The 26,370-nt window shown below is 43.9% G+C and overlaps 1 protein-coding gene across 1 annotated transcript in view; it reads right to left on the bottom strand.

The window, feature by feature from the left end:
- LOC129853208 (TATA-binding protein-associated factor 172-like) overlaps positions 1-24,978 on the bottom strand; it is a 65,466-nt gene extending 40,488 nt beyond the window's left edge. The window contains exons 1-20 of the mRNA XM_055918990.1: positions 24,568-24,978; positions 21,945-22,068; positions 21,346-21,460; positions 20,635-20,775; positions 17,513-17,721; positions 16,319-16,452; positions 15,922-16,051; positions 15,665-15,733; positions 15,423-15,512; positions 15,082-15,177; positions 14,702-14,878; positions 14,389-14,529; positions 13,601-13,725; positions 13,180-13,300; positions 12,785-12,889; positions 12,563-12,712; positions 12,092-12,237; positions 11,387-11,561; positions 10,420-10,623; positions 4,542-4,718 (exon numbers count right to left, since the gene is read on the bottom strand). Coding sequence (XP_055774965.1) covers positions 4,542-4,718; positions 10,420-10,623; positions 11,387-11,561; positions 12,092-12,237; positions 12,563-12,712; positions 12,785-12,889; positions 13,180-13,300; positions 13,601-13,725; positions 14,389-14,529; positions 14,702-14,878; positions 15,082-15,177; positions 15,423-15,512; positions 15,665-15,733; positions 15,922-16,051; positions 16,319-16,452; positions 17,513-17,721; positions 20,635-20,775; positions 21,346-21,460; positions 21,945-22,068; positions 24,568-24,581 — 2,643 coding nt within the window. The 5' untranslated portion in view covers positions 24,582-24,978. The remainder of the gene's footprint in view (positions 1-4,541; positions 4,719-10,419; positions 10,624-11,386; positions 11,562-12,091; positions 12,238-12,562; positions 12,713-12,784; positions 12,890-13,179; positions 13,301-13,600; positions 13,726-14,388; positions 14,530-14,701; positions 14,879-15,081; positions 15,178-15,422; positions 15,513-15,664; positions 15,734-15,921; positions 16,052-16,318; positions 16,453-17,512; positions 17,722-20,634; positions 20,776-21,345; positions 21,461-21,944; positions 22,069-24,567) is intronic.
- Positions 24,979-26,370: the final 1,392 nt, after the last annotated feature.

Raw genomic sequence — 26,370 nt, 5'->3', positions numbered from 1 at the left:
ACGTTTTACCACGAGGCATGTCTTACCTTGCTTCTAAGTAGCCTAGCCAAAATCTAACCAAAAATTCAGGCAATTGTTTTATAAAGACTCCCATATTCCATTGAAACAAGTAGCCTTTTTCCCCCCCTCATTCTATTAGTTTTCAAAATCAACCTTCATTGTCCAGTAGACAAAGGCACAATCCTAGCCATATTAGCAACCCATGCTACTTGTTGCATATTTAGAGATCCTTTAGATCTTGATATTGTCATCTGTCACATGAAACCCCTCACGAATTGTCTTTTCCCCGCTAATTGCATTACGTAACGAAGGTTTGCACGTAGCCTAATGCCTTGTGCGCTTATGTGAGGAAACTGTTTAACAACATTAAGCTAAACCGTTCTGATTTGTTGCATGAGCCGCATAGCTTTCCCCCCACGTTTTTGGGATGTAGCCCAGGCCTACTGGTTGTATGAATTCGGGATCTATCATCACAAATGTCCCTGAGTCTGTTCGGAATATGCCATTTCTTTCTCACACAGAAAGGACAAGCTGACCAATAGACTATGTAAACTTTCCTACTATCAAATCCTATTTTATTGGTCACACATTTAGCAGATGTTAAGGAGAAATGCTTGTTCCAAGCTCCAACAGTGCAGTAGTATCTAACCGTTCACAAATTAAGAAAAACAAATATTGGGCCAAGCACTGTCGGAGTGGCATTGACTAAATACACTAGAATACAGTATGATTAATATGTAAAAGCAGTATGTAAAGTAGTCAGTGATTCCATGTATATACTGTAGGGCAGCAGCTTTTAAGGTGCAGGGTTGAGTAGCCGGCTCTTCAGTCGGATGGCCTTGAGATAGACGCTGTTTTACCAGTCTCTCAGTCCAAGCATTGATGCACCTGTACTGACCTCACCTTCCGGATGATAGCGGGGTAAAAACAGGCCATGGCTCATGTGGTTGAAATCCTTGAGCTTTTTGGCCTTCCTGTGACATCGGGTGCTGTAGGTGTCCTGGAGGGCAGGCAGTGCCCCCAGTGATGCATTGGGCAGACGACACCACTCAGAAGAGCCTTGTGGTTGCAGGCCCTACCAGGCGATGATACAGCCCGGTGTATGAGGGTTTTAGGGGCCAAGCCAAATTTCTTCAGCTGTTGCGCCTTCACCACACTGTCTGTATGGGTGGACCATTTCAGATCGTCCGTGATGTGTTCACCGAGGAACTTGAAGCTTTCCACCTTCTCCACTGCGGTCCTGTCGATGTGGATAGGGCCGTGCTCCCTCAGCTGTTTCCTGAACTCCTCGATCAGCTCCTTCGTTTTGTTGACAGAGGTTATTTTCCTTGCTCCAATCTGCCAGGGCCCTTACCTCATCCCTGTAGGCTGACGTCATTAATGGTAATCTGGCCTACTACTGTTGTGTCGTCTGCCAACTTGATTGAGTTGGAGGCGTCCGTGGCCATGCAGTCATGGGTGAATAGGGAGTACAGAGCCCAGTTGCACAGGGCAGGGTTTAGACTCAGGGCCCAGAGCTTAATGAGGAGCTTGGAGGGTACTATGGTGTTGAAGGCTGAGTTATAATCAATGAACAACATTCTAACGTAGGTATTCCTCAGATGGGACAGGGCAGTGTGATGGCGATTGCATCTGTGGATTTATTGGGGCTGTAAGAAAATGTAAGTGGGTCTAGGGTGTCAGGTAGAGGTGATATGATCCTTAACTAGCCTCAAAGCACTTCATGATGACAGAAGTGAGTGCTACGGGGCAAGTCATTTAATTCAGTAACCTTTGCTTTCTTGGGTACAGGAACAATAGTGGACATCTTGAAGCAAGTGGGGACAGCCGACTGGGATAGGGAGAGATTGAATATGTCCGTACACAATCCAGCCAACTGTTCTGCACATTCTCTGAGGATGCGGCTAGCGACGCCGTCTGGCCCGGCAGCCTTGCGAGGGTTAACGCGCTTAATTGTCTTACTCATGTCGGCCATGGAGAACGATAGCCCACAGTCCTTGGGAGCAGGCCGTGTCGGATTAGAGCTTGTCTGGGATCAAGACGGTGTCCATGGCGTGGCTGGTTTTCCCTTTGTCACATACGTCTCGTGTCTGAGCCGTTGAATTGCCACTAGGTTTTGCCTGCATGATTGCCTTACGGAGGGAATAACTACACTATTCGTATTCAACCATATATCCAGTCACCTTGCCATGGTTAAATGCGATGGTTCGCGCTTTGTTTTGTGCGAATGCTGCCTTCTATCCACAGTTTCTGGTTTGTGTAGGTCTTAATCTCTGTGGGAACAACAACCCCTATACACTGCCTGATGAACTCAGTCATCGTGTAAGCGTCAATGTTATTCTTAGAGGTTACCCGGGAAACTTATCCCAGTCTGTGTGATCAAAATGATCTTGAAGCATGGATTCCAATAGGTCAGACCAGCGTTGAATAGACGTTAGCACGGGTACTTCCAGTGAGTTTCTGCCTATAGGAAGGGAGGAGCAAAATAGAGTTGATCTGATTTGCCAAAGGGAGGGCCTTGTAGGCATCTCAAAAAGGTGAGTAACAGGGATCTGGTGTTTTTCCTCAGCGAGTACTAAAGTCAATGTGTTGATAGAACTTTGGTAGCATTTTCCCCAAATGTGCTTTGTTAAAATACCCAGCTACAATAAATGCGGCCTCAGGATGTGGTTTACAGTTTGCATAAAGTTCAATGTAGTTCCTTGAGGGCCGTCGTGGTATCGGCATGAGGGGGAATATACGCGGCTGTGACTATAACCGAAGAAAGAGGTAATACGGTGGCCATTTGATTGTGAGGTATTCTAGGTCAGGTGAACAAAAGGACGTAAGTTCCTGTATGTTACCACAACCACACCATGAGTAGTTAATTATGAATCATACACTCCCGCCTTCTTCCCGGAGAGTTCTTTATTCCTGTCTGCGCGATGAACTGAGAACCCAGCTCGCTGTATGGACGGGGACAGTATATCTGTGAAACAAGAGTATGTTAAAGTCCCTGATGTCTCTCTGGAAGGAGATCCAGCCCTGACCTCGTCTACTTTATTGTTCAGAGACTGAACATTAGCGAGTAATATACTCAGAAGTGGTGAATGGGGTACCCGCCTCTTGAGTCAGACTTGAAGTCCACTCCGAATACCTCTTCGCCGCCAATGGCGACTTAGAGCAGACTCTGGGATATGTTCAATTGCCCTGGGGGGTACGAACAAAGAATTCAATTTAGGAAAGTCGTATTCCTGGTCGTAAAGCGGGTGAGTTACCGCCGCTCTGATATAAAGTTTTTTTCCGGCTGTATGTAACAAAAAAATGTTCTGGGATAATGTAAAAAGTAATAAAAACAAAATACTGCAAAGTTGCTTAGGAGCTAGAAGCAGAGCTTCCATGTCGGTCGGCGCCAACTGTGTATGGGGGTTAGGCTAGTGAGTTTACTACGTGTTACTCATCTTGTTGGCTGTGGAAAAGTAAATGCGGACTGTTATAATAACAGCACGTGGATTTCAAGTTTAGGGCAGCAAATTTTCACCATTTTAATAAAGCATTCCATGCATCCTCGCATTTGCAGACTTATGTAAGACAGTCAATTTAGGCTAATATAAAACAAACGTTTGCAAAAAAATAAACTGTTCAATGCAGTGTATAGTGGCATAGAGTAGGCAGGCTATAGCAAAGGAAAATATTGGCCTTTCATTAACACATTTCATGCAATTCTACTACATTTTATATGACTGGAGACAGTACCAGAATCTCTTAATACCAAAAAATTATAATAAAATAAAAACAGGGTAGCCTACGAAATGAGGAGACAAATCAATACAGTGATATCCATCTAACCTGGAGAGAATTATTGGCCAGACCCAATGGTATCCCCGTTGAGTATGCAGTCACTGTCTATGGCCTATGATCTTCACTGGGCTCAATAAGACAGGGTACTTTTAACTCAAGTTGAGTGAAAAAAATAAACAATAAAGGGGAAACCATTCCGCTTTCCAGACTTCCGCCGTGTTTGTATTTTAAATATTGCTATATACGCTTGGCTGGGTCTCTGCTTTGCAAGGACAGTCGCAACTGGACAGTCGATTTTAGAGCTGTAATTGAATGTATTTTTCGTTGCGCGCCCCTCTGACTGTAGACTATGCGATTTAAAACAAAAAGCTAACGATCCTGTGGCCAAATCATGATTTCTGCTGTAGTGTCCTATTGGGAATGAATGAGTTTATTTATCCACTAGTCTTATGGACTCAATGCCTACGTCTTCTAACATCTTCAAATTTCTCATCAGAATTGGGTAAAAATTACACCATTGCATATTGTTAAGATGAATTACCTTAAACTAAATATGATTTCTGGCATTCTGAGCACTGTGGGTAGAAGCCCTAATCAGGTTGTACAACTATTACATATGAATCCGGAAAATGTGTTAAAAAAAGTCCAGTACATTTAAAATGCTGCCGGTCAAATGTCCGGAAACCCTGATCTCTGTTTAATGCATACGGTATCGCTCATGTTGCCGGTATCAGCAGTATTGTCGACACACCCATCCCTACCTGCAAGTTGACCACGGCGCAGGCGGTGAACATGTGGACTCGCAGGTGCAGCTGCTGCCACTCCACACTGGTCTCGTCCACCGTGGACTGGGTCTGCTGACGCTTGCCATCCAGTGGCTGAAACTGTTTGGACTTCATGTTCAGACCCACGGTGGACTCGGTGAAGATGGTGGTCACCTATAGAGATCGAGGGAAGAGCAAAGGATGGAGAAGAGTAGTAACATTCATGGTTTGTCATAGTTCTATAAAATGGAGTTTAGCCTCTATTAACCTCAATAGGGTCTATAATCTTATTCCATTTCGAATCCTGGGGTTTAGGGAAATGGAACTGACGAAGTCTGATAGAGAATGGACGGACTGAGGCAAATAAAATGAATCTACTTACAAAACAATCTTTCAAGAACCAAAAGAGATGGGAAAATGTAATTTTATACAACATGAATGTAATGACTACAGAGTCCAACTTTGATGCTACATTTAATCTGTATTGAGAATGTGGCCAGTGAATCAGACTGCATTCAGAAAGCATTTAAACACCTTTCCTTTTCCACTTACATTACAGCCATTTTCCAAAATGGATTAAATTACTTTCCCTCAATCTACACAATAACAAAGCGAAAACAGTTTTATTTATGTGTGTGCAAATCTATTAAAAATAAAACAAATACCTTTACATAAGTATTCAGACCATTTGCTATAAGACTCAAAATTGAGCTCAGGTGCATCCTGTTTTTAATCGATCATCCTTGAGATGTTTCTACAACTTGGTGTCCACCTGTGGTAAATTCAATTGATTGGACATGATTTGGAAAAGTACACCTATCTATATAAAAGGTCCCACAGTTGACAGTGCATGTCAGAGCAAAAACCAAGCCATGCGGTCAAAGGAATTGTCCGTAGAGCTCCGAGACAGAATTGTGTCAAGACACAGATCTGGGGAAGGGTACCAAAACATTTCTACAGCATTGGAGGTCCCCAAGAACACATATGCCTCCATCAATCTTAAATGGAAGTTAGGAACCACCAAGACTCATCCAAGAGCTGGCCACACGGTCAAACTTAGCAATCAGGGGAGAAGGCCTTCATCAGGGAGGTGACCAAGAACCCAATGGTCACTGACAGAGCACCAGAGTTCCTCTGGAGATGGGAGAACCTTCCAGAAGGACATCTCTGCAGCCGTCCACCAATCAGGCCTTTACGGTAGAGCGGCCAGACGGAAGCCACTCCTCAGTAAAAAAGGCACATGACAGCCCGCTTGAAGTTTGCCAAAAGGCACCCAAAGACTAATCAGACTATGAGAAACAAGATTCTCTGGTCTGATTAAACCAAGATTGAACTCTTTGGCCTGAATTCCAAGTGTCACGTCTTGAGGAAACCTGGCACCATCCCTATGGTGAATCATGGTGGTGGCAGAATCATGCTGTGGGGATGGTTTTTCAGCAGCAGGGACTGGGAGACTAGTCACGATCGAAGCAAAGTACAGAGAGATACTTGATGAAAACCTGCTCAAGACCGCTCAGGGACCTCAGACTGGGGCAAAGGTTCACCTTTCAACAAAACAACGTCCCTAAGCACTAGGCCAAGACAGCGTAGAAGTGGTTTCGGGACGAGTCTCTGAATGTCCTTGAGTGGCCCAGCCAGAGCCCGGACTTGAACCCGATCGAACATCTCTGGAGAGACCTGAAAATAGCTGTGCAGCGACACTGCCCATCCAACCGGATAGAGCTTAAGAAGATCTGCAGAGAAATGGGAGAAACTCCCCAAATACAGGTGTGCCAAGCTTGTAGTGTCATACCCAAGAAGACTCGAGGCTGGAATCGCTGCGTCAAGGTACTGAGTAAAGGGTCTGAATACTCATGTAAATGTGCTAGTTACACAGCCCGCAGAATCATGCTCAGATCACATGAAGAATTTGCGAGTCAAGTTTTGAAAAACGTATGTTATTCAAATTAAAAGCCCAATGAATACTTGCCTTTGTGTAATGATAACTCCAAAATAAAATGTCCCACGTGCGGTTGAAGGCACGTATAAATAACTGCACGAGGACAGACAGTGACTGACATCACAGTTCCAAATAGTAGCTAGCTAGAAATTGAGCAAAAATTAGTTCAAAGAAAAAAGGATAGCCAATGAACATGGGGTGTTCCACCAAGTGGACATCGAAATATGCATTTGAGGTATCAGTGAAAGCTGTGCAGAGCATCCATGTCTTGAAAGACTACAACTTGTCCCAACACTTCCAGACAAAGCATGCAGAAAAATAGTAATAATGTCTTCAGAGCAGAGGGCAAGTGCATCGAAAGAGTTGCAAAAGCAGCAAGGACTTTCAACAAAACTGCATTCAGCAAACAGAATTGCGAGAGCTAGCTATGTACTGTCCCACAAAATTGCTAAACATAGCAAGCCAGTCGCTGAGGGCAAATTCATTAAAGAATGTTTGACTCTGCCCCGACAAGAAAACAGCTGTTTGAAAATGTTTCCCCTGTCAAGATGAACAGTGACACAGTAGGTTGAGGACATTGCAAAGAATATGGAAGAGTTGAAAGACTAACAGATTTCACCTATTTATCCTTGACCCTGGATGAACGCAGTGATGCACGTGACACTGCGCAGTTGTTGATATTCTTGCGAGGCATAACCCCAGATATCTTAATTACAGATGAGCTTGCACAGGGAAATATTTATTGGAGGTGGTTAATAAGTGTGTGGCAAAGCTGGGACTGAGTTTTGAAACGTTATCCAGTGTGACCACTGATAGGTGTCCAAATTTGATAGGAAAAAACGTTGGCCTTTTCAAAAGGATACAAGATTAAGTAGCTGAGCTGAACCCAGATCAGAAAAGTATTTTCCTGAATTGCATTATTAATCAGGTGTTCTGAAAATGAGCCATGTTGTGGATATAGTCTAAAATTTGACGAGACAGGGGAGATCTGCATAACCCAACTATCACACAAATGTGAGATGGCTGAGTTTGGGAAAGGTGCTTAAAAAGGGTGTGGGACCTGAAGTCGGAGATTGGTGAGTTTTTGCAAATGAAAGGAAAATGTGGATTTCACTCAACTGCAAGATAAAGAATGGTTGGCTGATTTTGCCTTCACCGTGGACATCATGGCCCTCATGAATGAACTGAATTCCAAACAAGGGCCTTTTTGCACATCGGATGTACAGCCTTCAAGTGAAAATTACTCCTGACCCGCCAAGTAGAAGCCAACAATCTTACCCACCTTCCGACACTTGTCTGTTCCCTATCAGATGACCAGCGGGAGAAGTATTCAATCGCTGCTGAGTGCTTTGAGCAAACGGTGAGTTCTCGTCATTGAGGATTTCAAAGTGTACGAAAATTACATGCAGTTGGTCTCCTCTCCTTTCACCTTCAATGTGGATAACGCTCCCACTGGTTTATTTCTGTGCATGTTATAAAAGTAGCATATCTGGATGTGATTTACAGTAGATAATCAGTCAGTCATACACATGTATAATCCTGTAATATGATTCTGGCCCGCGATGGCAAAAATATATTCCAATGTCGCCCTCCATGGAAAATAATTTCCCAGGCCTACATATTTGCAAACATTTCTAAAGCACTGTTTTTGCTTTGTCATTATGGGTAGTGTGTAGATTGATGAGAAATAATATTTATTTAACATACATTTTAGAAGGCTGTAATGTAACAAATGTAGAAAGAGTGAAGGGGTCTGAATACTTTCCCGAATGCACTGTAACCAATGTGGTAGAAACATGGGAGTACGCTTCACTAAATTTAATAAAAAAGCACCAGATCGATTATCGGTCTGTACAGTAGGGGGCCATTCCTTCGCCATTTTTTCACGTGGTGTGTTAGAGACCACCCGCCCGCCGGTGGGCGGGGAAAGCCACTGTTTGGAGCGTCAGCCACACCCCACAACCAGCATTGCAGGCTGCAGCAAAAACAAACCTAGCCTAGGAGAATGTTGCTGCTAATACTAAAGCTATGGACAGACCAGTAGGATTTTCGAGTGTCTGGCGTAATTTGCTATCCAAGTACAGATTCTACATGTTGTAACGACTCGCTAGGCGTGGCTGGTAGGATAGTAACAATGACAAGTCCAACATGCGGGAGTATAATGGGTATACTTTTATACTAGTTGGTCTGCTTACCAGCTTCACTTGTTGTCCAGTCACTACTTCCTGTGGAACACAATGTCCAGGGCTTCAAACAAATATCTGTAGAGATCAGCCTCTGGCGTCCAGCTAGGAGCTCTCCCGTGCTGAACTCAAGCAGCACCTTAAATTTCCCAGGTGCGTTGCAATTAGGCAAGCGGTGAGTAAGACATGGCCTAGGCTACCAGCCACGTATGCAGCAGGGAACGGTCTGTTGTGTGGTGCTGAGACGTTCCTAATTTGTCCATGTGCAGAGCTTATGTTTGCCCCTGCCACACAATACATTGAGTGTACAACACACTAGGAACACCAGTTCTTTCCATGAGACTGACCAGATGAATGCTATGATCCCTTATTGATGTCACATGTTAAATCCCCTTCAATCAGCGTAGATGAAGGGGAGACAAGTTAAAGGATTTATAAGCATCGAGACATGGATTGTGTGTGTGTGTGCCATTCAGAGGGTGAATGGGCAATACCTTTTTTTTCTTCTTTAAAAAAAATTAAATAAGAGCTTTGACGGGGTATGATAGTAAGTGCCAGGCGCGTCAAGAACTGCAACGCTGCTGCTGGGTTCCCCCCCACACACACGTTTCCCGTGTGTATCAAGAATAGTCAACCACCCAAAGGACATCCATACCTTTCATTTCAGTGATTAGCGAGCTGTACACAGTAGAGGTCGACTGTTTATGATTTTTCAACGCCGATACCAATTATTGGAGGGCCAAAAAAGCCGATACCGATTAAAATCGGCCGATTTAAAAAAAAAAAATGCATTTGTAATAATGACAACTACAACAATACTGAATGAACACTTATTTTAACTTAATACATTAATAAAATCAATTTAGCCTTAAATAAATAATGAAACATGTTCAATTTGGTTTAAATAATGCAAAAACAAAGTGTTGGAGAAGAAAGTAAAAGTGCTCACTGACAGAAACAAATGTGCCCAGAGTTTGAAAGAAATAAGCTTTTTGTGCATATGGAACATTTCTAGGGTCTTTAAATTTCAGATCATGAAACCAACACTTTACATTTTGTCTCATATTTTTGTTCAGTTGATCACGTGGCAGCCAAATCCAGTGTTCGACTGACATTGTTGATTCAGAACAGCAATAGTCCTGCCCCTGCCAGCTCAGACCTCTATAGTGCCCGATGCGGGATTCTAACCGCCAACCCTCTGGCTACAGGTCTGTCTCTAACCTCTGGGCCATCCACTGGCCACCTTCAAACTCTACGGGGTCAGTTTTTTTTAGCCAAACAGAATAAAAATATGAAAAATGCAAAATGTAAAGTGTTGGTTAGGGCTGTTGCGGTGACCGTATTACTGCCACACTGGCAGTCACGAGTCATTAAGGCAGTCAAATTCCAGCATTTCTACTTTTCCAAGATATGCCACACCTGTCAGTTGGATGGATTATCAAGAAGCTGATTAAACAGCATGATCACACAGGTGCACCTTGCGCTGGAGACAATGAAAGGCCACTAAAGTGTGCAGTTGTCACAACACAATGCCACAGATGTCTCAAGTTGAGGGAGCGCACAACTGGCATGCTGACTGCAGGAATGTCCACCACAGCGGTTGCCAGAGAATTAAATATTTCTCTACCATAACCTGCCCCAAATGTTGTTTTAGAGAATGTGGCAGTACGTCCAACCGGCCTCACAACCGCACCATGCTCTACCAACTGAGAGACCACTTTAGAGGACCATTATTTTTATAGAGTGTTCTCACCAGTTCGCTGGCCTGGTCGATGGTGAAAACATTGCAGTTGAGGCGGTCGCGCACGTCGATCTGAGCGTCGGCCAGCAGGGAGATGAGCTGCTTACACTCGTTCTGCATGCGTGTGAAGGGAATGGCGATCTCGTCGTAGTACAGCTGCTCTGACAGGATGCCTAAGAGGCGAGGCTGGACCAAGGCTGACACCACCTGACACTCCTGAGGCGAGAAGTGGGGGGGGCAGGAGTCAATGAAACAGTTTGCGAATATACGGCTGGATATATACACAATTGGAAGTCAGAAGTTAACATACACCTTAGCCAAAAACATTTCAACTCAGTTTCACAATTCCTGACATTTAATCATAGTAAAAATGCCCAGTCTTAGATCAGTTAGGATAACCACTTAAGAACGTGAAGTGTCAGAAAAATGAGTGATTTCAGCTTTTATTTCTTTCATCACATTCCTAGTGGGTCAGAAGTTTACATACACTCAATTAGTATTTGGCAGCATTGCCATTAAAATTGTTTAACTTGGGTCAAACGTTTCAGGTAGCCTTCTACAAGCTACCCACAATAAGTTATGTGAATTTTGGCCCATTCCTGACAGAGCTGGTGTAACCGAGTGAGGTTTAGACCTCCTTGCTCGCACACGCTTTTTCAGTTCTGCCCACAAATGTTCTATACGATTGAGGTCAGGGCTGTGTGATGGCCACTCCAATACCTTGATTTTGTTGTGTTTAAGCCATTTTGCCACAACTTTGGAAGTATGCTTGGGGTCATTGTCCATTTGGAAGACCCATTTGCGACCAAGCTTCCTGACTGATGTCTTGAGATGTGGATAGATATATATATATTTATATATATATTACACAAGTTTGTTTGAATCCCGGCCATAAAGGCCTTTCTGAAATAAATCCTGACAGCATTATGGAGAACTCCTATCCAAACAGAACAATTATAAAAACAGACTCAGGTTCTACCTTCTGCACAGCAGCCCACTCACAGAGGACCAGGGCCACCGCGATGCGCTGCAGGGCAGACTTAGAGTTGAGGTGGAAGAGGAGCAGCTGGCCCAGCGACTCAGCCGGTCGGATGTCCTGTGAGGATGAGTTGACCTGCGGGTCGCACATACACCGACACAAGGCCCCCAACAGTCTGAATAGAAAAAATTAATTGTTAGGCATTCATAGTAACTTAGTGCAAATGTTGTAACTGGATTTGTCGCAATTCCACCATCGTTTCTTTTTTTCTTGTCTTTTGTCAAGAGAACACAAGTTTCAGTTTGCATACTGGTTTGTTAAATGAGAACAATGCTGGAATGTGTGAAATGTTTTTCACCATACTAGGACTCCAGGCACTAAAGCCTTGTTCACATTGGCAGTAACTGAAATCCAATTTTTTTCATATCCGATTCAAATATATATTATTTTTTTATTATTTGAGCATTAAGACCTGCAGTGTGAACGAGGCTTAAGAAGCATAGAGACCAACGATGCAGAGTTGCTCTTGCCTTGACTAACGAACAGTCCAACCAGAGTAGCAGCTGGCTGCAGAAACCATACAGTGCTGCGTTGGGTTTTTAAATCTTTGTCTCTCAGGATTCAACAATAGCGTCCACTCAGTTTTTCGTCAACATCGCAAGGGATCAAAATTAGATGCAGAATAATAGAAAGAGAGGGACTAACTTTGCAGCCATGAGGCGAGCCCGTGTCACCACATAGTCCCGCGTAATTGGGTCCTCGGTCACAGTTTCCGCCCCAGCGATATACTCCTGAACAGTCTCCTTCACCTGAACCAAGGCTCCCTGGCGAGGCTTACCTCCGGCCTTCTCCTGTCAAATCAGAGAACACATGCGTCAAAGCCTGGGAAGTGGTCAGTAGGCACGAAACGGAAAATAACTGTCCGGAAGAGACTAGTACCATCTGAGGTTGTCCAATAAGAAACACATTTGTTTTCCGTTGCAAAACATTTAACAAAAATGTAAGTGGCCTAATGAGCCTGACCTTAGACAACTGGATCACTGCATCATACCAGAGAAAATACATTAACCTATCCCATAAAGAAGCCCTGTGTAACATCAGTACAAGGACACTTGAGAATACAACAACCTGTAACTGATGTAACGGTCAGTCCTAACTGAGTAACCTCCCTCTCACCTTGCAGCGAGCCTTGACTTCCAGCAGCATGTTGATGTCTATGGGGATGTGAGAGGCTTGCATCATCAGGCAGAGCCAGGCGCCCATCCAGGGACAGCTGGCTGCCACCACGTACTGCTGAGGGGCCTGGCGCAGCAGCTCTGTCCACACCTACAAGACATGCGCTTATTAAAAACATCAGCCAGGATATATGACCTCCTGGATAGAGCGTGTGTGACAAACCTTTTGAATGAGGTCCAGGATCTCCTGATTGCTCTCCAGGATGCAAGACTGGAAGATGTGTCGGAGCATGTCTTGCAGGACCTGGTTGAGCCATAGCGCGCAGCTCTGCAACGCCACAAAACAGACTTCAGTGATGAAATCAGCCAAATTGTATAAACAGTTGTAGTCATAGTTTAGCATTTCAAATCACTGGCCCAATCTCAAATGGACTCCTACTTGTTGAAATCTGAGAGGATTTGATTGGTATAAGCAATATGGTGAAACTTTCCCCTAGCCCATCAAGGGGGGGGGGGGGGCAAGGCGGAGCTATTACCTTATTGCTTACACCTATCCAATCCTCTCAGATCTAGACTAGTGCATAAGGCTCTCTTGGCATCTTTCCCTTACAAACCCACCTGGTCAGCTTTGGATAGTAAGGTAAAGAGGGTCTCTAATGCGGCTCGTCTGACTGATGATATGGTGTGTCTAAGGAATGGCCAGACCCGAGGGACAAGGACCGTTAGGGACTGCTGCATGCTGGAGGGACAAAATATAAAATTGTTGGGCCTGTTAATAACCCTTGCACAAGTTGTCTTGCATGTACTATGACCCCAAAAAATAAGGACAACTTTCTACACTGCCATGTTCTTAAACAAAAGAACGACAAAATATAAAATGTTTTCAAAATCACTGGTGAGAACTTTGCACAGCCATTTCAAACGCCATAGACTTTCCAAGACAATTGTTCTTTAAAACAACTACTGTTAGAGTAACATTTTGAACTATAGAGCTTCACTGGAATTCCCCTTCGAGATGAAGTGGAGAGGAGACACTCACCTGCACTGTCGAACCTGGGGGTAGGTGAGCAGCGAGGACAGTAGGGTCATGATGCTGTTGGTGGAGGCCGTCAGGTCATCCAGCTCCAGGAGAGCATCCCACAGGGTGTTCACTATGAACGGGACCTGAGCAACACAAAGACACAGCGGTCAGAAGTAACACAACGGCGAAAAATGCTACAGTTAGCGCGGTAATGAAAAATTATTCTGCAAATGAACTTTCCTTTGCATTTTCTAATAATTTACTGGACAAGCCCAGGTAGCCATATGGTGCTTACTGAACACAACCCTACTATGAAGTAGTATATGTAGGAATATTTTGAAGATAAATACACAACGCAGAGGACAAAAAGTCCAGAGTAATAACGATCAATGTAAAGTGTTTTTTCTGTCTTAGGGAATTAATGAGCAATGGGAGGAATTTGTCTTCTGAAATAGGATACTTGCCATTGGCCCAGTTTAATTTCAAGGAATTCTAATTGGTTAACCACAGGCTAGGGCATGGTTATAAAACTACATCCTGTCTCTGTTCTGTGGAGAGAATCACTGAGGACAGGGGAGCATGAACATCTACATCTCTGCATGATTGTTCTCTTTGAATAAACCCATTTTCCTCCCCCTGATTTGCTTTGAGGTCTGTTTTATTGAAGAATAACATCAACTGCTAACATACACAATGCCAAGGTAAGCCATGTGATGGATAGAACTAGGTGAGGTTGGAGAAAGGCTAAAGGGCAGATAAGGTGACCAGACGTGGAGAGGGACCGAGGTGAGATGCTCCCGTCTGACCTTGTTGGGGAGTAGCTGTACAAAGCCGTCCACCACGGGGATGAGGGCCGCGGCTGCCACCGCTCTGACGTCATCATCCAGGTCCTGCAGCCCCTCTGTGATGGCAGGGAGCACCCGCGGAAGCATAGCGGAGATCAGGTCCTGAGTGGGCAAAAGAAAAGAGTGAGAGAAAAAGTTATAGAAAGACATTGAGTCCCGTCTACACATGTAGAAAACACTTATTTTACTGACTTAAAGTGGATCACACACATGCATCATGCATAGTGGGCATCAGGTCCAAGCAAACAGGACAGGAGCAGGTGGTTGTTGGTACCTTTCGGACAGCCAGGGCATACTTGATGCCCAGAAGACCTCCGTGCCGGACCTCCCACTGGTCCTCCGTCAGCAGCTTCAGCAAGATGTCTACAGTCATGGCAACGCCGCTGTCATTCATGTGGCGCAAGGCCACGCCCAGTGTCTGGGCACAAGTCTCTCTGACCGGAGCCACCACCTGACCAGAAAGGAGAGAAAGACTGCATGTTAGACATACAGCAACGCCTGACTCATAAGCCCCCGTAAGTATGGTAGCAAAATTCTGTAAACTGGCATTTTAGAAAGTTGTCAGAATTTTCCAACATTACCCCAGAGAGCATAAATAACATTAAATGTAATTCAGCCATCCCACTCAATAGCATGGTATGCTACAAGACACACCTCATCAGAGACAAAGTCTCCAAAACGGTCCAGAGCAAAGACACAGAGCAGCCTGATAACCACGTCCTCCAGCCACTCCTGGTGCTGCCGCGCCATCTGGGAAAGGTCAAAGGTCAGCCATCTATTGTGGTCATATCGATTAGAGATAAACTGAACTATTCATGTTTAGAGGTTGCATAGAGCAGGGTTTCCCCAAACTAGGTCCTGCCCCACCGCCGGACACAGCCGATTAAGATAATGAGTTTATCAAGCTTTGATTATTTCAATCCACTGTGTAGTGCTAGGGTAAAACTCGAAAAAGTGCACAGGGGGGGCTAGCACAGAGGAGTCAGATACAGTACCTGTTCTGCAGTGCATTCCACCAGCTTCCCACCTCCAGCACCTTGAGACTTGAGGATCTCCCTGAGGCCTGTGCCTGCACCGTGACGAATCTGGACACACAATCAGAGCACTCGTAGCTTCACAGATCAGTCTACATGCTGCCTGTTATGTGTTATACAATGGATACAATGGACAACTACATAAGGAGTTGTAGGATTACAGGTGACGTGAACAGGTCTGCTAGGACTCGGAAGGTCATTACCTCCCATGAGGGGTTGAAGAGGTCGTTACAGAGCTCTTCACAGAAGCTCTCCAGGGGCCACTCCTGGGTCTGGAAATAAAGCCCAAGACGAATCAGAACTGTTCAACGTTTGGACAAAGACACTGATTTTATAGGAGTTCAACTATACCGTCTCTTTCTCCAGACGCCTAGTCAATTGATTCTCAAGTTCTGCGTAAAACGGTTCACATCGATTGTATTCTTTATAAGAGCTTTATCGTTGGTGACCCATTTCTTACCTCGTCTAAGAGGCTAGAGTTGTCTGGAACAGTATCGATTAAGACTTTATGCTCCATTGCCGGTTGATCGATGACTACGTTGGTAGTTTTCCTGCGCTTCTCCTCGGGCTCCCCATCAAAACTGTCATTACTAAAGAAATAAGAATGGAAATCAAATCACAGATCAATAATCTCAGGTCAACCAATTCAGAAAGACCCATCTCCTACATTATACAATGCCGATGAAAACCAAATACAGAAAGACCTGGGTTATGTTCATTAGAGCAAACAGCCATCTCTACTTGTCCAATAAGAGATGCTCATTTACACCTTCCACTCAGTTTCAAAAATATTTGTCCAATTTGGTGCCCAATGAACACAACCCTGTCTAAAAAGCTTTGGAAGAAATAGGACATACCTTCTCTCGTTGGGATCCATGTCTTTGGATCGCTGCTTGGCCACTAGCTTGGCCATCCTCTTAGCCTTGTTCTTCTGTCGGTTGCTCATGCCTGGTCGAAACTCTGAGTCTATTATCTCTGCCGCCTGCATGGGCTGAAAATGGAACAATAACCATTGAACATTAGTCTCTAGTGATTGAACAAAACAATTGCAAACTTATTTTTCAGACAAAGTAATAAGCTACAGACATCTTAAGATGGGAGTCATTCATTTCTCTGACCACAGAGACTGTTCCTCAGACAGGGAGCATAATGTGGTGTTTTCTTCACATCCTAAAGTGAAGACAGCACATGCACCCTGAAAGGGGCATGTCAGAAAAGTGGGGTTGACCAGGAACTCTGCCATCTTGGCTTTACATCTGGTCTAGTTGATCATTAGGATAGACCGAGAAATAGTTATGGACACATCACCACTAGGTTTACTGCACACCAACTCAGAAGGAAAGCTTGCTTTCTGCAATTTATCTGATGTCTTCCCCCCCCAGACTATAGCCGCGTCTGAAAACGTTACTAGCGGTCACGTCCTTGCTTCCTCCGTCCTCGTTTCCGCAATGCCTTCCTCAATTTTCTGAGGGACCTTCAGCCTCTCTCACAATGAGCTTTGAGAGGCATTGAGGAAACAAGGACGGCGGAAGGAAGGATTTGACAGCTAGTAACATTTTCAAACAGTCTGAGCCAAAGCATGTAGGACCTACTCCAAGGTCTTCTTACCAGACATCCCAATCATGGTTGGACAAGTTACAGCATGCCTCCTCGGTCCAGGTACGCATAGCCACGTTGACTGAAGGGTCCAAAATATACCTGGCAAAGTTGTGAGGTACTGAAAGAAACGCCAAGCTTCTAAGCCCAGCCTCACACCCTGTCTGCCACTGTTGTGACCAGATTAACCCAGACTTAGAAAGGATAGTAGCCTGCACTTGATGCTACCTGGGTGGAATTCAGTAGGCTTTGAAATGGAGGGATTACCTGGACTTATCCAATAATAAATACACTTTTGTTTTGTTGTAAAATGTTACAGATTTTTCATAGCATGGCCTAATGAACACAACCCTCAGTATTAACCTTCGTAGGATGCTGTTCAAAATTTAACGGAATTACCGACTCAATAACAGCGTAAAGGAGAGTTGGAAATGGAGGTAGCGTGACTGACTCACCACGTGGTTGTGGGAGCTGGAGCAGGGTCCAGAGCCCTTCCCTCCCTGTCCCTTAGGGCCAATGGGCGTGGAGATGTACTGGGTGTCCAGGTCCTCATCATTGAACAGCTCCATCGTGTCCATACCGATTGCGGCACCTATGTCCAGTCCCAGCTTCCTCTGCAGCAGCTTCCTCTGGCGGGTGAGACGCTCCTTAGGGTCCACTTCACCTAGCATGAGAGAGCAAAGAGATGGGGTATGAAGCTTGTAGAAAACACCAACTACGGAGAAACAAAAAGTATGTAGAGAATACATGGACACATATGGCTGGTTTCCTGAACACAGACTAAGCCTCTAGTCCTGGAGAGTTTTTTTTCCCTCAATGCAGAATCTCCATTGAATGTGCACATCCCTGAAACAATCCAACTTTGATAGGGGCCCACAAAATCTGAAATTCTACACATTTTGCCATGGGGCAGAAATACATTTGTAGTTTCTAATATGATAGCTGACCACTAAACAAACTAAGCGATTTCAAATAGTTTTTAGCTGACATGGGTTAATTGACCATCAGTGACTGGCTTTAGAGAAACTGCTGATGCACAACCACATTTCGAAATTGCACCTCGTGTGTTCTACTATTCTAACTCAACAGTAAGTTGAGACCACGACTGATCAAAGGGCCTTCAAAAAGGGGAGCAGCTTGCCTCCAGTTGCCCATCTCTGCCTTAGGGTATAAATATAGGCGTCATTCTGTATGTTTCTATGGTTACGGGAAATAAATAGGGAGGTATATTGGCAGGTAGGGTAGTGAAATACAGATCAGGCTGTTGATTCACAGCAGAGTTCAGGTAAACTGTACTTTCACAGCCACAAAACATCAAAGAGCCATGAAAGTCACTCTGGACTAGTGTAGCAAAGCACTAAAACATGAGCCGTCCCAAAACCTCTTGACCAGATGAAATACAGTCAGAGCGATGGCTACAGGATGCTGCGGGAACACAGCCAAGATACGCCATCACTATAAAGTTGAGGACAAAAAAAAAAGGTTGGAGACATTTGAATTAAAATTGTATTCAAACTTGTCACATGGATCATAACATTGTCATGGAAAACAAACGAGAGAATACAGATCCAATAGTTCAAAGGAAAATAATATGGGCCCTGGTTCAAAAATAGTGACTTTATAGGGACTACAGTGCATGGTGCCATTTGGGACCCAGCCATGGTCTGAACTGTGGTCACTGACACCAAGGGCCAGGCACTGCGAGTGAGATTCAGAATGCAGATGCAACAAATAAATCCTGACACCCTACAGCAGGCATAGTCATTGCGCATCTCGAGAGACGAGTCTCTCTGTAACGTCATTGGCGGCTCGCGGCAATCTGAATTAATGAGTTTCTCAGCTGAACGCGCCACTTACTCATGTAACCACTGTTCTATGAAGTAACATTGGATATCCGCTATAGCGGCTGGAGCAAACAGACCGGTAACAGTGGTTTCTAGCTCGTATCGAAATGGTTCCTACATATTTGGCTCTACCTTTTGAACGGTTGGAGCTATCAGCAACTATGACCCCATGCCTGAAAGCGAAGACTCTGGAACACATGACATGTTTCCATCTATAACAAGCTGTGCAGGACTCTTTAGATGGCAGAGTGACGGATCTGAACAGAATGATATTATAAATGTATTCTCTACAGAAGATCATACAAAGATAGTTTGTGTCCCGAGCAAACAAACTTCTTGGTCCACCAGCCACTGTGGCAGGTAAATGGAATAATCTACCAGCCACTTAGATTTTGTAAGAAGTAATGTTAAATATATATATATATATATATAGGTGAATTTCATTTCATTTTTGTGACCAGTCTTGACCCACCCCCCCCCCCCAAAAAAATCAGATGAGCCAAAAATGTTCAGCTGACACTTTAAGGGCGGGAGCTTAATGGTAAAGGGGCCACTCAAGTCATGTTAAGTGTGGAGTTAAGTGTGGAGATTTTAGATCTGACTAGTAGTAGACAATATTTATTCGGCATCAGTTGAAGCACTCAAACAAGACCGTCAACAAAATTTAACTAGCCAAGAAACACAAGGACAAAGTCTCACTTTGAAAAATGAATATAAGCACAGTGCACAAAGCGCCCCAGGCCAGGCAGTGTTGCTCCCCGAGATGGGATATAGATGTATTTCCTTGTGCGATTAGCAGCTATGAAACAAATGGCAAAAATAGTTTGAACAGCTAATGCTGCATTTCTGCTATAAAAACACAACTCGTACATGTGCGCATACTTGACTTACCTTGATTTTTATTTGCAAATGCAAAGCTTGCACTGCAGAACCCTGCAAACTGACCACCCACCTACATGGCTGGTGAAAGACAATAAGGTGTCAGCATGCTTAAGTTCGGCTAGCCGAACTAGTGTCCTCGCATTCTCCCTTAAGACCTTCACTTGGAAAAACTAGAAGCCGCAATAGTTCTGTTTGTCTATTTTGAGACGCCGTAGCCAGTATACACTTCCTCAAAATAGTCAGAATTAATCTAAGAAAATTGAATGACAGATTTGAGTTGACGTTTTTGCCAAAGAGATCTTAGTCGTGCAATTTTACATTAACTAAGTGGTTTGGTGCAGTATTTTGCAATGAAAGAAATTAGTATGAAAATGAGTTCCCTCGTTGAATGCCAAAGACATTGTCACACCAAAACATACTTCCTTCAGACTGAAATTTGGCATTACCTGATTTGACATATCTGTGCTATTATAAAGCCATATAAAAAGATTAGAACAATTTGTCTGATACCCCAAGTGTCCTTAAATCGAGAATGAAAGAGCTTGACGGTCCATGTTAATAGTATTTAAAATGGCATTTATATTAATCAATTTGATATCATGTATGAATTCATTTGATTTTATGACCCCCCCCCCCAAACCCTGTTCTCCGAGGCAATGGTGGCATGCCCAGTGAGGTTTTTTCACAAACAAGCACGAAAACAGCCTAGCAATGTGGTCATACTAGATTCTTCCATAACATTCCTTTAACTTGATAACAGACAAACCAACCTATTAGGAGCCTCTTATTACTGAGCACAGGTGTTCGTAGGACGAGTTAAAAGTAAAAAATAAAAAAATAAAGATGTATACCAGACTTGTCATCCTCGACCTCAAACTCAGCGCCGGCAGAACCCAGTAGAGAAGCACCATGTTTGAGGAGGCGGGAGATGTCAAAACGGTAGAAACTCAAACGGTCAGAGTAGGAGTCCTCCGGGTCCTCCGCACATGACTCTGGAAGAGACAAGCGTCCCCACAGCACCATAAGTTACAACATCAATCAAAAGTGAAAGTTTTCTTACATTCAGAATGGGAACCATACTTTGCTGTTGAGTGGGAAATATTAGATCAGGATTAAGATAAACCCGCACACTGCACTTGCCGGTATCACCTGTTTATTTAAGCTTACATGTCACCCTCCCAGCCTTCGTCAGAGCTTTGTATAATGAGCGGTTGATTGCTGATGAAAATGTTAAGTGTTTCTTTTCAATGTTAGAACATAACCCTTCACACATACACACAACTCATCACCTATTGTCAATGGTTACTTAAGAGCAGCTCTGACATCAGTTGTTTAACAACTAGAGCAAACATTTGCCAGTGTGTTCACACATACCTACTCAAACCGATTCCTGGTGGCGAAAACAAAGCTGGAGGCAATGTCACAGGTTCCACAAAGGCCATTTAAAATGCTAATCCTGTGAGTAAGGGAACGTTAAGGCTTTATTTGTTTCCTACCGTCAGGAGTGTAACAAAACAGTGGCACTTGGCTGTGAATAACGTGGCAGGTTAAGGTTGGTTCACCTTCTTTGGGCTTGGGCGATGGGTTCCACTCTGGGATATTCTTCACAATGGCCTCCACTGCTTGACCCGCAGCGATACGCGTGTCCCAATTTGGACTTCTCAGGTATGTCAAAACCTGTAGGTCATGGGTGAGCAAGAAAACACAGGAGTCGTAGGATGTAACACGTCTCAGATCAGATGGTGGGAACTTACGCACTACACCAGATCAAACAGTCCACTCGTTTAATAAATCACCTCGACATGCCGAGGAAACGAAGACAGCGGGCTATTCAGCAGTCTATGACCTTTATGGGCCTCCATTTAGATTTTTTCCAGACTGTCAAACCCTTCTTTACCTAGTCTGTATGGGTGGTTAAAGTATGGATGCCCTTGTGGCTACACTACAAGCAAGGAGGTAGGGAGCTGACAACAGTGTGGACTCCCTGGATCATATTCATTAGCACATAATGTAGCAAAATGAAGAAAAAAAAAAAACTTTTCAGACAAGTTCAAGTAGTCCCTCCCCATTTCAGTCTTTTCTTCCTTTTGGTGACCAATGAATACGACCGTGGTGTAGATAGGGACCCAACTGTGGCACTCATGAGGAAGAAGAGGCTTACCTTCGACAACAGGTTGTTGAGCTCATGTGGGTGGAGTTTGACCACATCTCCCAGCTGTTGAGCAGCAGCCTTCCTCGTCACCGGAGTAGTTCCAGTGTCAAGCAGGATAAAAAGACGATCAAGCCTGGAAGACGAGAGTGGGAGAAAAAAGTAGATATGAAAATATACTATGCATGCATTGAGCTCCATTGCATATGAGAGAAGAGACTTGAGAAGCTGCATTAGTTTAACATTATACTTTGAAATGTAACAGAACAACGAACTCCATGGAGCATTGTAGAACTCCGGTCTTGTCGACAGTATCCTAAGTGGGAACTTGAACTTCCTAGAGTATACCGTGCGCGAGATAAGAGTATTGAACACAACTCTGCTAAAAATATAAGAGGGCCATTTAAAAAAAAAAAAAAGAAAAAAAAAGATTGTGCTGTGGCAACATGCCCAGCCACTCAGTAAAACAAATCCAACATCTCTTGGCTACCCATTAATACAGTTCTAATTGAGGTACATCTTGTTTGGATTAGGAATAGTTTAGAAAATATATATATATATTTCCCTTTGAGCAGTCAAATGATCCAGGTGGAAATGTTTTGATTTGTTATTGTACTACCAACTAGGTAATTTGATATCAAAATATAAATCAGATGTTCAGATACAAAGCGCATATCATTGAAATTCAAGATCCAGAAGTTGTCTGGAGCCTGGCTAACAGTCAATGGATAATTGCATCCAGGTAGCCTTCAAGTCACGTTTATGGATACAGTCACCGGACCGTTTATTAGGTACACCACCCAGTTCACAAAAATGTATCAATCCTACAGACAGCGAGTCACGTGAATGTTAGAATGGGCAAAACGAGTGACCGAAGCAACTGAGCATGGTATGATTGTCGGTGCCAGGCGTGCCAGATCCAGTGTCTCAGAAATGGTTGGCCTCCTGGACAGTGTCAATGATTTACAGAGAATGGTGCGACAAACAAAAAAAACATCCAGTCAGTGGCAGTCCTGTGGGCAAAAACAGCTCGTTGAGAGAGGTCAAAGGCGAATGGCAAGAATCGTGCAAGCTAACAGGCAGGCCACAAACCGATAAATAACGGTGTAGTACAACAGTAGTGTGCAGATCGGTATCTCAGAGCGCACAACTTGTTGATCCTTGTCACAAATGGGCTATTGCAGCAGACAACCACACCAGGTTCCACTCCTATCAGCTAAAAACAATAAGGGGCTCCAGTGGGCAGGCAATCACCAACACTGGACAATTGAGTGGAAAAATATTGCCTGGAACATGACAGCAAGTTCTGTTTTCTTGAGTTGCCATCGCAGTCCAGAGACCTCAAACCCAATAGAGCATCTTTGGGATGAGATGGAGCTGGCTGTGTGCAGCATGAATGTACCGTGTCCAATCTGCAGCAACTGCGTGATGCCATCGCGTCAGCATGGACCAATCAAACTTTATTTATAAAGGCCTTTTTAGAATCAGCCGATTTCACAAAGTGCTGTACAGAAACCCAGCCTAAAACACCAAATAGCAAGCAATGCATGTGTAGAAGCACGATGGCTAGGAAAAACTCCCTAGAAAGGCCGAAACCAAGAGAGGAACAGGCTCTGAGCGGTGTCCAGTCCTCTTCTGGCTGGAACGTCTCCGAAGAATTCAGGCTGTTTTGTAGGCGGGGGGGGCACTGCCAATTGAGTGTACGGCCTATATAGCATGCATGTATTAAGGCTGCAGGGGCTAACCAGAGCCAAATCCCCCACTAATGCATTAGCTGAAGGTTTGAAATATGCATCCTCTTGCAAACCCGAACTGAATGCCATCAACTAAAATGTGTCTTCTGCATTTAACCCAACCCCTCTGAAGGTGTTGGGGCTGTCTTAATCGACATCCATCCCGGGGAACAATGGGTTAACTGCCTTGCTCAGGGGCAGAACGACAGATTTCTACCGTGTCAGCTCGGGGATTCGATCCAGCAACCTTTCGGGTTACTGGCCCAACGCTCTAACCACTAGGCTACCTGCCACATGAGATTAAGATCAGAAACCATTGTTTTAGAGCAAACTCATTTACACATGCTGGATATGACACGCGTGAAACAAACCACCCTACAATAAACATACGTTTGGGAAAGTAATCTCATCAAAATAAATCTCTGGATGAAACATGAGTGATTATCTAATTCACAAGATGACATACTGGCACGTTCGCAAGCAGATGGCACATCAAGTAACAGCTAAAGGTAACATGTCTTTAAGACCATATTATCATGATCAATTGCATGTGACAGGTCTGCTGGCAAATAACTAAATGTATCTACTTAACGTTAGCTAACTAGGAATTGCTGTCGTTTTTGTAGCTAGTAACTCAGTAGTAAACTGGCTGGCTAAACTTGCTATATAAAACTTAGGTAGTTAAAACTGTTGTTTGGCTAGAACTAACGTTACCTAGTTGAAAAACGCATGCCATGAACCCAAGCGCGGTTGGGCCGATATCGTGAACCACCACCGGCCGTTGTGTGTTAGGCTAGCTAGCCATCAACACCATGCCATTGCTTGTTCATGCTAACAAGCTAGATAACTAGTGGCTAAGTTAATATTGGATATATAGTAAATACATAGTTAGGGAATCTCACCTTGAAACGGCCATGACGATTAATTTAATGTGTAAATGTGCTCTTTTGTGATCCGTATTGAACAGGAGCGATCATTTATTTAAAGTTATCCGCTTTACTTGACGCTAATCCAAAGCGCTAGCTAGCCTAGCAAAGGGAGGCCGCTAGTGCGTCTCCTCTCTCAGCTCACCACCCGAAACCTGTCGAAATGAGTTCATCAAATCAGGTCTTCAAAGTAGGTCCCTCTTGTCTCTTCAATAATTTCTTCCTCCGAAAAATGTAATTTATTAAACTTATATCACCCTAAACCTGGTATTAACCTTCTGAACTACTCCCAGATAAGTACTTTAATCTAATAAGATTTAAAGAGTAATTTTTGTGTTCGCTAAAGGGAACCCAGGAGGCTGATTTTATATGAGGAGCCATCTTGCATTTATTCCTTCCTCCATAGCAGGCGCCAGCTGATTGGTTACAAGTAATTTCAGCGACCAATCGAAAAGCACATTAAAGAGGAAGTGCACAAAGCGGCAAAAAAAATAAAAAAATCCTCGCAAGAATTACTTGTTTCCCTTTCTAATTGACAAAAGCCCTCCCACGCGCCTGTCATTCAACAGAGAACCTTTACCAACAGTGCCTGTTCAACCTCAGGAGGCTGAAGAAATTAGTCTTGGTCCCTAAAATCATGACAAACTTTTAGATGCACAGTTGAGAGCATCCTTTCGGGCTGTATCATCGCCTGGTATGGCAACTGCAATGCCCGCAACCGCAGTGCTCTCCAGAGGGTGGTGTGGTCTGCCCAACAAATCACCGGTGGCAAACTACCTGCCTTCCAGGACACCTACAGCACCCGATGTCACAGGAATGCCAAAAAGATCTTCAAGCACATCAACCACCCGAACCACGGCCTGTTCACTGTTATCCAGAAGGCGAGGTAAGTACAGGTGCATCAAAGTTGGGACCTAGAGACTGAAAAACAGCTTCTATCTCAAGGCCATCAGACTGTTTAATAGCCATCACTAGCCGGCTTCCACCCAGTTATGCAACCCTGTACCTCAGAGGCTGCCGCCCTATATACATAGACTTGGAATCACTGGCCACTTTAATAATGGAACACTAGTCACTTTACTAATGTTTACATACTGCTTTACTCATCTCATATGTATATACTGTATTCTATTCTACTATATTTTTGTCAATGCCACTCCGACATTGCTCAATCTAATATTTATATATTCCATTCTTTTACTTTTAGATTTGTGTGTTTTGTTGTTAATCGTTTTTAGATACTACTGCACTGGTGGAGCTAGGAACACAAGCAATTCGCTACACCCGCCCCTCACATCTGCTAAATATGTGTATGTGACCAATAACATTTGATTTGTTTTGGAAAGTTACAGTATGTTACTCACTCTATGAAACCAACCTGTTGCAACTCAAACCTCATGGTGATAAAATAAATAATACAGTTAATGTAACTGTCCATCAAAGCTTCATCACCAATAAAGTCTTTAAAACTTTTCTTGTGAGTCACAAAGTCGCATCTTTCAAAAAAATGGTCTAGCTCAAATGTATTCATTTTTGAAGTGTCCAGCTGCTAAATTTGTACATTTCACTAAAATTATTATTTCAGCAAGCAGCCACCAGCTGTCATAGCTGAGTTTCAGCATCAGGAGCTGACCAGTGCTGAAACTGTCAGTGCCAGGCTCATGCAAAGAGGATACTGTTTATTTAGCGCACACTGTCTGGTCTGGCAATAGATGGCCATAGCTAGCTAACACAGTGGAGCAGTGAAATTATGGCGAAGTGGAATTATGGGGAAGAAAT

This window comes from Salvelinus fontinalis, chromosome 1 (assembly GCF_029448725.1).
Source record: "Salvelinus fontinalis isolate EN_2023a chromosome 1, ASM2944872v1, whole genome shotgun sequence".
Lineage (NCBI taxonomy): Eukaryota > Metazoa > Chordata > Actinopteri > Salmoniformes > Salmonidae > Salvelinus > Salvelinus fontinalis.
This window is presented reverse-complemented; position numbering and strand designations above follow the sequence as displayed.